A 15,955-nucleotide genomic window follows, 5' to 3' on the forward strand; every position below is an offset into this window, starting at 1 on the left:
TGCACTCTTCTCTCTCTCTCTCTCAAAAATAAATAAACATAATTTTTTTTTTTAGAAATTATAATGAGCAGCATTGCCAGAGGACCACCTATATGCTAAGCACTGTTAAGGGCTTAACACAGAGCTACAACCTTCACAGTAACCCTGAGTTAAATATTATGATTACTTCTTTTACAAGTAAGTCACACACGCAGTAAGTGGCATACCCAGGATTCAAACTCCAAAGACTTCCTTATTAGCCATGACACGACACAGCTTCAAAATTCATGAAAATTCATGGATGAGTTTCAGGAATTCATCTCTAAGAACAACTTTAGCCTTCCATAATAGCAGCAGCAGGGAGAGTCATTTCTGAATGTAATGGGAACACTATGATACAAAGACATTCAGCTTCCCATGAAACACCGAAAACTTGAATTTTTCTTGTGTGAAGGTCTGTATGTTTGGGATCGCAAATCTAGAAACTTCTATAGGACAGTTGGAAATCTTAAAGGGCATCGTTTCTCACTAAAACGTAGGAAAGTTGAATATTCAAACATTTAAGGTAGCCATGTAGGCGAAAGAAAGAAAGAAAGAAAGAAAGAAAGAAAGAAAGAAAGAAAGAAAGAAAGATTTCACAAAATGTGTCCAAATGAACTTTAAAGGTAAATAAAGTAGGGTGAGTGTGCAGTTGGTTCCAAGACAGGAGGAAAGCTTTGTCTTGGTGAGAAGGAGCACAGTAGTCATGTGAGTCTTGTACCTTTTCTGAGGAGAGCTTAACTATCTCCTTTTCCTCTGTCTTCTACCCAGTGTCCATCTGTCTTGAGTCTGGCAGGAGCTGGCTCCTAGAAACTCAGAATCTCCTACTGGGTCTCTCCTTTGGGGCAAGACCTGGAACTAGACTCCTCTCGGGATGCTTCTGACCTCTGGAACCTAATAAACGTTTCAAGGGCATCCCTCAAACCTGGACTTCAAAGCTAGTCCATCCCACAGGCTGCTGCAGACCGACCATAAAACACATTCAGTGTTTCTGTGTGGACATTATGCACCAGTAAATAACTGCTCAAAGCCAAGACAGCATGCTAGGTATGGGAAGAGGATGTCATGTGGGCAGAGTGGCCGAGATGACTAACAGCTGGAAGTTTCACAAAAACATAAAGAATTCTATTATTAAAGTAACATTGTCTCCGTGTTCTAAAATTGGAAAGTGAGATTTTTTTCCAAACTTCAGAAATTAAGGATAAGAAGAGGTCTATATTAATTTTTTACAACAAAAGTATTAAGCATGTGTAAAAAATAAAATAATACACAGAATTTTGACTATACATGAAAATTATAAGATTTGTAAATTCAAGTCAACTAAAAATGTAATAATGTTTAAAATTTGAAGTGATTTTCAGTTAACTTGCCTGGCATTCGCCAGAAAGTTTTTTTCTGGAATCAACTCCATATACTTTTGGTACAACGTAAATACCTATGATTTTGTTCATTCAAGAAATATCTATCCATCTACCATTTTGTATCAAATACCATGCTAGGCCCTGTAGATACTAAAATGAATTTTCTTTACCTGAAGTAATCAATATTACTTTTAAGTAGATCGGGGAAAGTTAAAGATGTGTATTGTAATCACTAAAGTAACCACTAAAAACAATTCAGAAAGATATAAGTAGAAGCCAATGAAAAATTAAAATGGAATACTAAAAAAATTGAATAACATAAAAGAATCCCCAAAAAAGGAACTGAGACAGAAAATAAATGGAGAAATGGCAGACCTAACTATAATCCTATCAACTAGTTTACATGAAAATATACTAAAAATTCCTACTAAAAGGCAAAGACTGCCATACTTGATTTAAAAAAGAAAAAGCTGGGGCGCCTGGGTGGCGCAGTCGGTTAGGCGTCCGACTTCAGCCAGGTCACGATCTCACCGTCCGTGAGTTCGAGCCCCGCGTCAGGCTCTGGGCTGATGGCTCAGGGCCTGGAGCCTGTTTCCGATTCTGTGTCTCCCTCTCTCTCTGCCCCTCCCCCGTTCATAATCTGTCTCTCTCTGTCCCAAAAATAAATAAACGTTGAAAAAAATAATGATAAAATAAAAAAAATAAAAAAGAAAAAGCCAACTATATGCCATAAAATACACACTTTAAATAAAAAGACACAAATATATTGAAAGCAAAGGCCAGGAAAACATCTCCCACACAAACAGTACATACAAGAAAGGCAGACTGGCTATGCCAATGGCACATAAGAGATTTGAAAATAGGAAGCAACACGATACGGATCAGAAAGTTAATATACCAGAAAGCGACACATATCATAAATATAGGGACTTAGTAGCAGAACTTCAAAATACGAGAAGCAAAAATTGAAAAACTAAAAAAAGAAATAGATAATTTTTCAAACATACTTGGGACACTAACTCTTCTCTTGGTATTTGATAGAACAAGGTAGAAAGTATCAGTCAAGACACAGAAGATCTGAACAACACCATCAACCACCCTGCCCTAATTTATATATATAAAAGACTACACCCAACAACTACTGAATATATATTCTTCCCCACGTGGATGTAGTGTGTTTACCAAGATAGACCATACACTGGAACATGAAACAATCTCAATAGATTCCAAAAGATTGAAATCTTGTGGAGAATTGAATTCAGACTCAACTTCATAAACCACCTAGGAAATTTCCAAATATTTGGAAATTAACACACTCCAAATAACCCATGAGTCAAAGAAAATATTTTGAACTGAGTGATAATGAAAACAACACATCAAAATTTATGGGATATAACTTACCCAACACAGGCAAAGAAAATATACCTATAAATGTTCATATTAGGAAAGAAGAAAAGTCTAAATCAATTATCTAAGCTCCTATTCTGGAAAATGAGGAAAAGAAGAACAAATTAATCAAAGCTAAGAAATAATAAAGGTAGAACAGGAACTCAACAGAAGAAAAAGCACTCAAGCAATAGAGAACAATGAATGAAACTCTAACCTTGGCTCTTCAGTTTTTAAAAAGGTAAATAAAATTGATCAACTTGATAAATTACCATTGTCAAAAATGACAAAGGGGAAAATATGACAGATCTACAGGTATTAAAAAGATAAGGGGGGCCTGGGTGGCTCAAGTCGGTTAAGAGTCCGACTTCAGCTTAGGTCATGATTTCACAGTTCATGGGTTCAAGCCCTGTGTCAGGCTCTGTGCTGACAGCTCAGAGCCTGGAGCCTGCTTCTGATTCTATGTCTCCCTCACTCTCTGCCCCTCCCCCACTTGTGTGTGTGTGTGTGTGTGTGTGTGTGTGTGTGCTCTCTCTCTCTCTCTCTCTCTCTCTCTTTCTCAAAAATAAACATTAAAAATGTTTTTAAAAAGATCAGAATCTTCTGAACAATTATATGCTAATACATTTGATAATGTATAAAAAATGAACACATTCCAAGAAAGATGAAAATTATCAAAACTGACACAGGAAGCAACAGAAAATCTGCATAGCCCTATATCAATTAAATTCACGATAATTAAATGAAATTCAAAACCTTCCACAAGGAAAACTCCAGGGTCAGCTGGCTTCACCGGTGAATTCTATCAAATATTTAAGGAAGAAATGACATCAATTCTTCAAATACTCTTACAGAAAATAGAAGATAGAATGCTAGGCAACTCATTTTATGAGGTAAGTATTACTCAAATACCAACTAGATGAGGATATTACAAGACAACTATAGATCAATACCCCTCATGAATGTAGACACCACTGTCCTTAACACGACGTGAGCTGATCAAATACACATATATGTAAGTTCAAATTATCTAGGACAGCATAAGCTATTTTTTAAAAAACCAACAACAAAGTTGGAGAACTTGCATACCCTGATTTCAAGAACCTGCTCGAAAGCTATAGTACTAAGGAAATGTAACATTGGTGAAAGAAGAGACAGGTATATGAGAGGAACAAATAAAAGACCCAAATATAGACAATTAATTGATTTTCTATTAAAATCAAGATGATTTAGTGGAGAAAGAGAAGTCTTTTCAACAAATGGTGCTGGGACAGCTGGATATCTGTATAAGAAAAGCAAATTTAAAACAGATCCTGGGGCGCCTGGGTGGCTCAGTCGGTTAAGCATCCAACTTCGGCTCAGGTCATGATCTCTTGGCTCATGGGCTCGAGCCCTGCGTTGGGCTCAGTGCTGACAGCTCAGACCCTGGAGCCTGCTTCAGATTTTGTCTGTCTGTCTCTCTCTCTCTCTCTCTCTCTCTCTCTGCTCCTCCCCTGTTTGCGCTCTTCTCTGTCTCTCAAAAATGAACATTGAAAAAAAATTGTTTTAACAATAAAATAATATATATATATATATATATAAACAACTAACATAACTCAACAGTAAGAAGAGGAACATTTTTTTTCTTTTTTATTCTTAAGCTTGTTTATTTATTTGAGAGAGAGCTCAAGCTCGAGGGAGAGTTCGAGAGAGAGCAGGGGAGGAACAGAGAGAGAGGGAGAGAGAAATCCAAGCAGGCTCCACAGTGTCAGTGCAGAGCCCAACACAGGGGCTCGATCTCACGAACCATGAGATCATGACCTGAGCCGAAATCAAGAGATGGACACTTAATCAACTGAGCCACCCAGGCACCCCAAACAATCAATGTTTTTAAAATGGGGAATAGATTTGAACAGACACCTCACAAAAGAAGTTCTATGAATGGTTAAGAAAGTACATGAAATGAGGTTGAGCATCATGAGTTATCAGGCAAATGAAAACAAAAACACATTGACACACCACTGTATAACCATCAGAATAAAACTAAGACAGGGGTGCCTGGGTGACTCAGTCGGTTGAGCGTCCAGACTCTTGATTCCAGCTCAGGTCATGATCTCACCGTCATGGGATCCAGCCTCACGTTGGGCTCCGTGCTGACAGCATGGAGCCTGCTTAGGATTCTCTCTCTTTCTTTCTCTCTGCCCTTCCTCTGCTCGTGCTCTCTCTCTCTCTCAAAATAAAGTTAAAAAAAAAAAGAATAAAATTAAAAAGATTGAGGATACCAAAAGAATGTGCCAGAAATATATGCAGGAGCTAGAGCTCTCACACATTGCGGAGGAGAACAGAGAATGTGGGGGAGAACACGGAATGCGGGTGAGAACACAGAATCCAGGTGAGAACACAGAATGATACAACTACTTTGGAAAACAGCTTCTTTTGTAATTAAACATACACCTACCCTGTGGTCTAGCCATGTCACTTCTAGGCATTTATTCAAGAGCACCGGAAGCACACGGGCACAGAAGCCTTGCGCACAAGTATCCACAGCCGCTTTATTTGTAACAGCCCCCTAACTGGAGACAAATCAAATGTCCAACCGCTGGTAAATGGCGTTTGAAAAGCTGATACGCATCCGGTGGAAGCAACAGGAACAAACTGCTGTTACACACGGCACGGAGGGATCTCACCAGCATTCCGCTGAGTCAAAGAAGCCAGACACAAAGGGGACGCACTGTTTGATTCCATGTGTATAAAATTCCAGAAAATGCCAAGCAATCTACAGTGACAGAAAGCAGATCGATGTTTGCCTGGGGACGGGAGTGGCGAGAGATGGGCTGCAAAGGGGCAGCAAGTGAGAGAAAAGCTCTGCGTCGTGACTGTGGTGTTGGTGGCACGGGATGAATGCACCTGTGAAGCTCCTCGCATCGTGTACTTTAGATAGGTACTGACTGTTTCTTGTACAAAAATCACAACTCAGTAAATTAATTTTGCATCCATTATGTTAAAAAAAAATCACCTTCTGTACCCGCCCTCAAAGGCCTTGTAATCCAGAAAAGTAAAATGCAGTACAAAAAGTTGATTTTAGACCACCCTGTTCTATTCTAAGAAGCATGGAATGAGCTGCAAAGCAGACAAAGAAGGGTTTCTGGAGGTTTTAAAGTAAGCAAGTGCTATGATGTAGATGATGGGCATTTCTAACATTCACCAAATATTTCCAGCCCTCTTTGCAGGCGTGTGGTAGTCTTTCCCTATCCCTTACAAAATGAAGTGTGGTCAAGTGACCACTTTGGCCAATGAAACGCCAGTTTAGTATAATGAGTATGAGCCACATCCCCGTGGAAGCTTTCAGAGCAGTTTCTTACTTGACACATCCTCTCCTCCTTCTGAGATGAGAGAACATGTTGCATGGGAATTTCCAGGAGGTTCCTGAGTGGCTATCATAAGCAAAGCATCCTCCCCTCTCTCGCCTCCCCACACTCTGGGGTGAATATGTAATGTAAACAGAGAGGGAAAATCTTGTTACTGGAAGCCTCTGAAATTTGGGGACTGTTTCTAACTGCTCCAAAAGCAATAGGTCTTTTCCCATACGACGTGCAATTTTAAGTGGAACTCCGACAATGTCTTAGAAGATGGGTTTCAGAGGGAACTTGCAAGGCACTGGCTAGAAGGCTACCGTAATCCATAGATGGTAAGTGCACGAACTGGGCAGGAGCTTAGAAAAGCAGTGAAGGAATCCAGAGATGTAAAATGGAAAAGAGCTGACAGGAGTTGATAATGACTCTGAGACTCGAAAACAACCTAAACGTCTGTTTTCGAGGTGCTGCAAAGAGAAGGTTTTTGAAAGAAAAGGGATGGCTAAATGGGGAGATGAAGCAAAAAAAAAAAAAAAGATTAAGGAAAGGAGGAGCTACGGCCACCTCATCGAAAGCAGAGGCACATCCCTGTACAATAAAGGCTATAGAAAGATCAGGAACTTTGGAAGAAAACAGACCTGGGTGTGAATCCTGAGGCAACTGGTTACATCACTTAAGTCGTTCATTTACCAACAGTAAAGAACGCCAAAAGGACCCCTACCCTCACGGGGCTTACACTCAAAGGGAAGGAAGCGACCACTATATATTTAAGTACCGTGTAGAAAACCCACATGATGTTGTCATTATGGAAAAGGGGCAAAATAATAACATAAGGCTTGTCAAAGGCAACGACCACTTCATTTTGTTCAAAACTTTCATCTGCCATCAACATCAAAAGTAGGACCTCTGTATCCTTTGTACGTACAAAAAGAGCCATCCCCCACTTTCCTTCTACTTTACCACATTTTAAGAACCAACGGTGAAAAATCAAGTCCCTTCACCCCCAAGAATTCTGGTTTACTGACACTACCTAGTGAGTGTACCAAACATTTTGTGTGTCTATGTGTGTCTGGGTGTGACTATTTTTTTTTAATTGAAGTATAGTTGACACAGAATATTACATTAGTTTCAGGTATACAACACTGTACCAAAGGAGAGTGTATGTATGTGGTGGGGAGGTGAGGGATGGGTGGTGAAATCTGGCTTTTAGACAAGCCACTTCTCAAAGTTTAATGTGAGGAGGAATCAGTGGGAGACCTTGGTGAATGCAGGCTCTGATTCAATGGGTCTGGGGTAATGCCTAGGATTCTGCATTCTTTTTTTTTTTTTGAGTAGGGTCCATGCCCAACACGGGGCTCGAACTCCCAACGCTGAGATCTAGAGTCACATGTTCTGCTGACTGAGCCAGCCAGGTGCCCTGAGACTCTGCATTTGTAACCAGCTCTCCAGAATGCCGAAGCTACTGCTCTCAGGATGCCAAGTAACATTGTTCTAGATGTCTTAGTAGTGGGTTGACCTCAAGGGAGCTAGTGGGGCGTGTTTGACCCTTGCCCTTTCCTGCTGAGGAACTCCTACTCCTACTGAGTTGAGAAGAGCATCTCTATCTTGTGCTGCCATTTGTAATCGTGTTCACCCTACTTTCCTTTATGCGCCTGGAGAATCAGATCCCGAAATGTGCTTGTTTGGGGAAGACCCTGGACAAAGAGCTTCTAATGCCTTGCTGCACTGGATTCCTACAGCTCCTTGAGGTGGGGACCATGATTACGCCCATTTTACAGAAGAGAAGACGCCATCCCACATAGTTTAGCTCACACTAGCAGGTATGGAAAGGACTCAAAATCCAGAGTCTACCCCAGAGACCAAGCTCTTAACAACTGCTTCCTCCTTACCGTGTTTACATCACAGGTTTCTTTCCTGCTCTGTTGCAGCATCAGAAGCAACTTGCAGTTGATGGCTGCCTCCCATTTCAAAGTCGACAAAGCCAAGTCTGATCTTCTTTCAAAATGACTTGGTTTCAGGAAAAGGAATTGAAATCCAAAATGGACAAATCTTCTGGAATTAAAAGAGAGGGGATTCAGCACTAGCATTGAGGGTTTTTTTTGTTTTGTTTTGATTTTTTTTTTTTTGTCTACGAAGTAATGTGAGTTCATAGAATATTATCATACATCTTTTGGAATTCTTGGACACTCATATTTCATCAACTGAGCACCTGATGTCCTACCTAACAAGGGTGCCAGGAGAAGGTTCCTTAAGAGCCTTCCCTGTCAATAGGGAGAAGCTACTCTGTACCACAATGCAACATTATGTGTGCTAAAGAGTTTAATATATGTCCTTTTGATTTTTCTACAAAGAAGAGACCCTAATTCAATTCAGCTAACCAAAGTTTGCATGTAAAACAGTAGCTCTCAAACACAGTTGCACACGGGAATTTCCAGGGAATTTTACAACACACCTGAGTCCTACCCCTGAAAGGTCTGGTGTGACTGGCTTGGGATGCATTGGGTATCAGGATTTTTAGAACTTCTTAGGAGCTTCTAATGCACAGCCACAGTTGACAATCGCTGGCATGAAAAACAGAGGGAAGACGGTAAAATTCACTCTCCAGCCAAAAAAAAAAAAAAAAAAGGGTGGGGGGAGAGGAGATGTCTTCATCCATCCGCTGTTAGGGTTTTGCCTACGTACATGGCTACATAGGTCTAACACAATAATCAACCCTATTCTAAGTGCCAGCAAGTGGTTCCCCACAATCACTGACCAAACCACACATTTCACACTTGGCATTTGATGGCCACCTACTGCAGATGTCAGCAACACTGCCCCAAAGCAGGGCGCTTAACATGGAGACGGAATTCAGGTGGCCTGTGAACGTATGGCAACAAAAAGCCCATGTCCCTTTTCTCTAACCCTTCCTGGAAGTTCCCCGTTTCCGGCAGTGATGAATACAGGCTACAAACCACAATAGCATGGGCACTTCTTGGGAGTTTGCATCCTTTAATACTTTCACATCATAGTTTTGCTGTCACCACTACTGGAGATTACGGTTGTTGAACGGATCTGCCGTTAGACAGAGGGGTCTTCAGTGCAACGATAAGGTTGCACCTCTGCGGCTGTATCACCACTTTGATGCTCTGATTTGTACTCCAGTAGAAGTGATTCTGATGTAATTGTATTTTTCTGTATGTAATGACATGATTCCCAGAAGGGATCTAAATGCACCCCCCACCCCCACCCCGGAACCAACGTGGTGAGTGGCACGTCGGTTCACTGATCTGAAGACAGGGCCCTAAGAAGCAAGACCCTGCGCGTTTGTATCCGCGTTCACGAAAGGCCCTCTCAGGAGCTCGACACCCAGGACGAAGTTGGCTCTTGGTTTTCTCCCGCGTTTCCGCAGATAAGATTTACCCTGAAAAGCCAGTTCAACGTAGCAGAGAATAGGATGGGCTTTCTCTTTCCCCTCAGCTGCCTCCTGCTCTTGGCATTCCCGAGTGCCCAGACTGCCAGGCTGGTAACTCGAGCCTCCAAATTAATCAACACACAGCGCCCAGTTCAAGCCCAGGCAGACAAGCCCGGGAGCCAGACAAGCTCTCCTCTGGTGACCCCGGGGCCCCAACCCCGCAGCCCCTCCCGCCACCCTCACAGGCCACGCTTCCTCCACTGCCCGCCCCCTCCCCGCACTCCCCAGGGCAGGTGCCCGGGGCCTGGTGGGGGGGGGGGGCGGGCTGCGGTGGCCCCGACTGGGCGGTGGGCGTCTTACCTCGCGGGGGGACGCTCGCCGCGCCGGAAGCCGCCCGGTCGCAGCCCGCGCGGCACGCACGTCCCGGTTCCGCCGCGTCCGAACCCACGCGCGACCCGGCGGCCCGGTCCCTGCGCTTTCACCGCCCGGCGCGGCGGCTGCACGTTGGCGGCGGGTGGAGAAGCGGCGAGAGGGCACCGCCGCGGGAGCCGAGAGCAGGCAGGGCCGCCCGAGTGCCGACGCCCGGCGCGCCTCCCGCTTAATCTGGGCACGGCCGCTGGCCACTCCCCCCACCCCGCTCCGCCGCCTCCCCAGCGCACACCCCCAAATTCCCCACCTCCGACCCGCGCCCCCCAGGCCCCGCCCCGGCCCCAGGACCTCGGGAGCATCCTCTCCGAACCCCTTACCCTGGATCCGCGCCCACCTGCCCCGCAGCGCGCGGCCTCCGCTGCGCTCCTGGGCACGGTGCCCGGCTCGGAGGGCCATTGCCTGGTGAGTTGAAGGGGAGGGGGGACGAGGGCGGGACCTGCGCCACTTCTTCCCTCCCTTGGAGCCGCAGTCAAAAGCCTCAGTGGGGAGGGACGGACGGCGCGGCTGAGCCCTGCAAAACCCGCCCCGGGCGGGCTGGCGAGGCGAGCTTCACAGCCGGGCTCCCCAACCCGCGCCGCGCGAGGGACGCGGTGGCCGCAGAGCCTGCGGGTCACTGGACACGCCGGGGCTCTGAGCCGGCGCCCACCATGCGCCCCGGGACGGCGCGGAGGCCGCCCGCGCTGCTGCTGCAGCTCCTGCTGGTGCTCCTGGCGGCGGCGCCCACGACAGGCAAGGTGAGTGCGGGGCGGCGCGACCCCCCAGCCCCGCGTTCCGGGGACGCGCGGGCCCCACCCGCGGGGCGCAGTCCTGGGAGTCCCTGCCCGGTGCGCGCGTGCCTGGGCAGGCAGCGTGGGGATGCGAGCGAGCGGGGATGCCAGGGGAAACAGGTGGAATACACTGGAAGAAGGCTGGTTGGGAAAGGCGGGGAGCAAGCTGGTCTGGTTCCCTAGGAGCCAGGGATACTGGGGAAAGTCTCCAGAGGTAGATGATAGGTAGGTAGGTAGGTAGGTAGGTAGGTAGGTAGGTAGATAGACAGACAGACAGACAGACAGACAGACGTGGGTAGATAATGGCCAGGGATGAGAACACCGGATATAGAGACATGCGATGTCACACTGGTGAATCAGAGCAGGCAGCATGGCCTGGCAGAGAGCACAGAGGGCCCCAGCCCTGACATTTCTTAGTTGTCACCTCACACTGAACTCTGACCTCTCTGGGGCTCGGTTTCCCCCTCGTTCGAACTCCCACTCCAGTGTTCTGTCAGCACTGTTGGGAAAAGCTAATGCCATCACTGAAAAGTTAGTAGCACCTTAGAAATAAAACTCATGTTAGGATGAATTAAGCAGTCTGTCACTTTGATTTTGACTCATAACTTGAGAGATCCCAGATTCACTTAAAAGCACTCCATACTTCTTATTCTTTGCAATTAAAGATGAACTGGGTGTCCTCCAAAGTGTTTTGATTCCTAGTTTGACTTACTTGATTTGAACTCGGTGGAAGTGAAATTTAACTTCTCAGATGACTTCTGTTATTTTTACACGTAAAAAGTTAATTTGGGTGTTAAGGCAGCGTCAGTGTCATTCCCAAGGATGAGCTGTTTTACAATTTCATGATTGAGATTGTAATTGGAGGTCAGTAGTCACATAAATAAATGTTACCTATAAAGATCGTTAGAGTCTATGACCATATGTTATCTATTTTTTCTTTTAAATTAAGACGCGAGAGATGAAGCTAAAACCCTCTTTGGCATCTTCATACCTCTTTCCCTCCCTGTCCAAACAAAGGTCATCCACTGACCACTTCGTGTTTCTTTGTGGACATTTTCTGTGCATTTACATACTAAACAGACTCACAAACAACATGTAATTTTATTGGTGGTTTTTAACATAACTGATACCATGCTATATGTATCCTTTTGCAACCTACAGATCTGTCCATGTTAGTATTTAGTTAATTAATTTATTTATTTTAAGTTTATTTTGTGTGAGAGAGAGAGAGAGCATGAGAGGGGAGAGGGAGAGGGGTGCAGAGAGGGAGAGATAGAATCTCAAGCAGGCTCCATGCTGCCAGCACAGAGCCTGACAGGGGCTCGATCTCACTAACCATGAGATCATGATCTGAGCTGAAATCAAGAGTTGGGAGCTTAACCAACTGAGCTACCCAGGCGCCCCTGTCCATGTTAGTATTTAAGATAGATTTACTTCTTTTTCTTTTTGCCCTGTTGCATGACTTTCCACGATATGTGAATAGGCCAAAGTTAATTGAATCATCCCCCTATTAATTTACACTTAGGTTACTTAGTGTTTTACATTCTAAAGGATTTTGTGAGCCATGTAATCTCTTCATGTAGCTGGTTCTAACAAAAATGCACTTTGCATAGACTAGGAATGCCCAACCCAATACTTCTGAGCATGCTATAGTAATCTCATTTAAGTCAATGTAGATTGTCTACCAACTATAATCCAGGAGCAAATAAGTCCAACAAGCAAGAAACCTAAATGGAGTATATGTTGTGGGAAGTGTATGTTGAGGCAGAGGTCCAGAGCAGGGTTTGCACATCCTTCCAGACTCCAAAGAAGAGGTGAGGTTGGGGAAGGATGGAGAAAGAGGGGTATGTAACGATCAGCCTGAAAAAGTGATGCTCTATGATCATGCAACCTCTAATTATACCAATTTCTAATTATGTAGTCATATTCCCTTATTCTTTTTTTTACATGTAAAATTTCTGTCTTGAATTTGGCCAAATCTCGGTGATTTTCTTGCTGATACTACAATTAATTCATTTGTATTATTTTTATCATCACTTGAAGCAAGTCTTTGTTACTATTTATAAGAATTATCCTTTCCATTGCACTTGCTGAATTACATAAAAAGTGTCATTAGAAACCATGAAATGTGTGTAGAGAAAAGGAATCATAAGTTAACCAGTAACTTGTCCAAAGAGTGCCAGCCAGCAAGGCTCCCTCCACAGGGTAACTCTGGCATTGGGCAGGGCACTTGACCTCTCTGAACCTCAGTTTTCTCATCTGTAAAATGAGGCTGAAACCCCTGGTGAGGCCAGCAGGTGAGATAATGAGTCCGGCCATGGAGTAGGGGCCAGTCTTCAGGGCCAACCATTTGTGGGCATTCTAGACTCCAAGATCAATAATGCCAGAATCCCTGCTTTTCTCAGCGGAGAAGCAGGGGCAGTTGGGGGGGGGGGGAGCGTGGTAGTGTCCAATTTCCATTAGAAATCTCTCAAAGTCTAGATGTTAGCAAATAAGTCAAAACTTTACAAAACACACCATATTTTTTGTAAAGGGCTAAATAAACTTGGGGCCAAATAATGTGTAAGTGCCGGCTAAATTGAGCCTTTGGGCCACGGTATTTATCATCTTGGTGCTGCACTAGTTACAAACATCATTTTGCTCTAAATTTCTGCAATTTGATTTTAGCAGTTTCTCAAAACAGGGAGAGAGTAGCGATGTTGAGCCCACATTCTGAGTTCAGACTGGGTGGAACTGTCCACCCACACAGTTTGTTCTGAAGTGCCCTGAGTGAAAACCAGTCCCTGGCCTGTCTGTTCAGCTCATCCTCTGGTTCTACCGCCATGGCCAGGCCCAGCTCAGCAACTTGAACCTGGGAGGTACATTGCTGTTGCCTCAGGCAATAAATAGATTTAGGAGATGGACTGGAGACAGCTCCTCCTTTGATATCTGTGGAAGGTGAGGTGCATGGTTTGAGGTATGGTTTATCGTTCTTTTTGCCTTAAAGTTCCAGACAGAGCAGAAATACAGCAAGCAAATATCAGGAGCTGAATAACAGCTGCATTTAGGGAAGATGCTTTCTCAACTGGTTTCATGTTTAAATTTTAAGAATGAAGTTGAAACAAACAGAAAGTGTAACAGACACCAATTTATTCATCCCTGAGATTAGGCAAGTATTAATAGGCTTTGACCCGTTTGTTCTCAGGTCTCTCCCTTTAGGGAAAACAACATGTATATATATAAAAAGTCATCCACATGTTCTTTGCCCCCTCTTTTGTGCACAGTTCTGTATTTATCCATTTTGTGTGTGTGTGTGTGTGTGTGTGTGTGTGTGTGTGTGTTAGTCACTATGAAAAATAAATGTTTTCGTTTTGTGGTCCTTCAAATGCAATAAATGGTTTCACATTCATAAGCTTGCTCCCCTCACTCCATATTATGGTTTTGGATTTTATCCATGTTGATACATATAGATGTGATTCATGTATACACATATGGATGTGATGGTTGATGCATAGTATCCAGTTATACAAATAAAGCAGTCTATTTTTCCATTCCGCCCCCCCCCCAGCACAGGAAGTTGGTTTCCATGGTTTTGTTTTACAAAGTCGCGACAACATAACTGCTCCGTGTAGGTACCATTGTGACAACTAGATTTGGAATTCCTAGGTAGAATTCAAAGGGAAAGCATACTTTAAGTTGCATGAAGAATTGCCAAACAAACTCCAAAATGGTGGAGCCAATAATGTGCCAGAGTATCTGCTTCCCTACATCCTCAGCAAAACTTGATGTGTTTCGATGTTAGTGAGTATGAATAGGATCTTGTTTTGACCAGGGAGCTCGTGTATCTTTTCATGTTTTCGTTGGTGGTTTTTATGTACCTCGGGGTGAACTGCATGGACAGCTCTTTGCCTACTGATCTGTTGTGGCCTTGCGCTTTTCCCTCGCTAATAACTAGGAGTCATTTCTATATTTTGGATGCCACACTTTTGCCATTTAAATGTGCAACAAGTATGTCATTCCAGTGTCTGATTTATCTTAAATTTGGCTACTGGTGGCTGAACATAGAACTTTTTTTTTTTTCCTCTACAATCTCAAACTTCCCATTTTTCCTTGATGTTTTGTGTTTTGCGTCTCATTAAAGTAATCCTTTTCTTCCCTGGGATTATTAAAATGTTCTCTTATGTCAAGAAAAAGTTTTGTAATGTAACTCCTCTGTATTTAGGACTCTTAATCCTGGAATTGTTTTTCTACTTGAGGAATATGATTTTATCTTTTTCCATATATATGATAAATTGTGCCAACATTATTTATTGAACAGTCCGTTCTTCCCCCCCACCCCCACTCCTGCTTTGCAGTGTTACATCTGCAAACGTGTACCAAGCACTCATTCATATAGGAGTCTGTTTATATTCATTCATTGGTCTGTTTTTTCAGGGCTTTAACTTCTCACTATGTTTTCAAGTTTTCTGTTTCTTTAATTTCTAAGTATTTGATATTTTTAGTGCTATTGTCAATGTGTTTTTCCCCAAAATTTAATAGCCTAACTATCAAAGATACAGCAAACATGGTTGAATTTTTATTTTGACTTTATTTTTATTTATTTTTTATTTTTTTTAACATTTATTTATTACTGAGAGACAGAGAGACACAGAGCATGAGCAGGGGAGGGGCCAAGAGATGGAAAGACACAGAATCTGAAGCAGGCTTAAGGCTCTGAGCTGTCAGCACAGAGCCCAATACGGGGCTCGAACTCACAAACTGCGAGATCATGACCTGAGCCGAAGTCGGACACTCAACTGACTGAGCCACCCAGCTGCCCCTGTATTTTGACTTTAATCAAGCAACTCTGAATAGTCCAAATGCATTTAAGGCTAATGACCTTCCCCCCAAATACTGCTTTTACTGCATCACATACATTTTAGTAAATGGTATTTCAATATAACTAAATTCAGAATCCTTTCTAATTGATTTATTTGTCCTATGGGTTATTTAAATCCTTATTTCTTAATTTCCAAACAGAGGGAGATTTTCTAGTTAATCTTATTTTTTAATTAAATTGTGATGGAAATGATATTCTGACTTAAAGATACACACACACACACACACACACACACACACACACACATATATTTACCAATTAGGTCAAGATTTTTTAGTCATGTTATTAAACTTGTATGTGCACATGTTTCTTATGTATCCTACTCAGTGCATATTTAATCTGAGAGTCTATAGTTTTCATCAAATCTCAGATATTCCTGATTTACATTTCTCCTTCCCCACTCTCTCTAT

At 43.3% G+C, this 15,955-nt stretch overlaps 2 protein-coding genes across 3 annotated transcripts in view; one reads left to right on the forward strand and one right to left on the reverse strand.

The window, feature by feature from the left end:
* Positions 1-9,904, reverse strand: part of COL4A4 (collagen type IV alpha 4 chain) — a 95,952-nt gene extending 86,048 nt beyond the window's left edge. The window contains exons 1-2 of the mRNA XM_032594123.1: positions 9,852-9,904; positions 7,987-8,149 (exon numbers count right to left, since the gene is read on the reverse strand). The gene's annotated coding sequence lies outside the window, so the exon portion shown is untranslated. The remainder of the gene's footprint in view (positions 1-7,986; positions 8,150-9,851) is intronic.
* A 648-nt stretch (positions 9,905-10,552) lies between these two features.
* COL4A3 (collagen type IV alpha 3 chain) overlaps positions 10,553-15,955 on the forward strand; it is a 137,075-nt gene continuing 131,672 nt past the window's right edge. Inside the window, exon 1 of one of the 2 annotated variants that reach the window (XM_030325810.1) lies at positions 10,553-10,654. In XM_030325810.1, the coding sequence (XP_030181670.1) occupies positions 10,568-10,654 (87 nt within the window). In that variant the 5' untranslated portion in view covers positions 10,553-10,567. The remainder of the gene's footprint in view (positions 10,655-15,955) is intronic. The other variant, XM_030325809.1, reaches the window with a different exon arrangement.

Source organism: Lynx canadensis, chromosome C1 (assembly GCF_007474595.2).
Source record: "Lynx canadensis isolate LIC74 chromosome C1, mLynCan4.pri.v2, whole genome shotgun sequence".
Lineage (NCBI taxonomy): Eukaryota > Metazoa > Chordata > Mammalia > Carnivora > Felidae > Lynx > Lynx canadensis.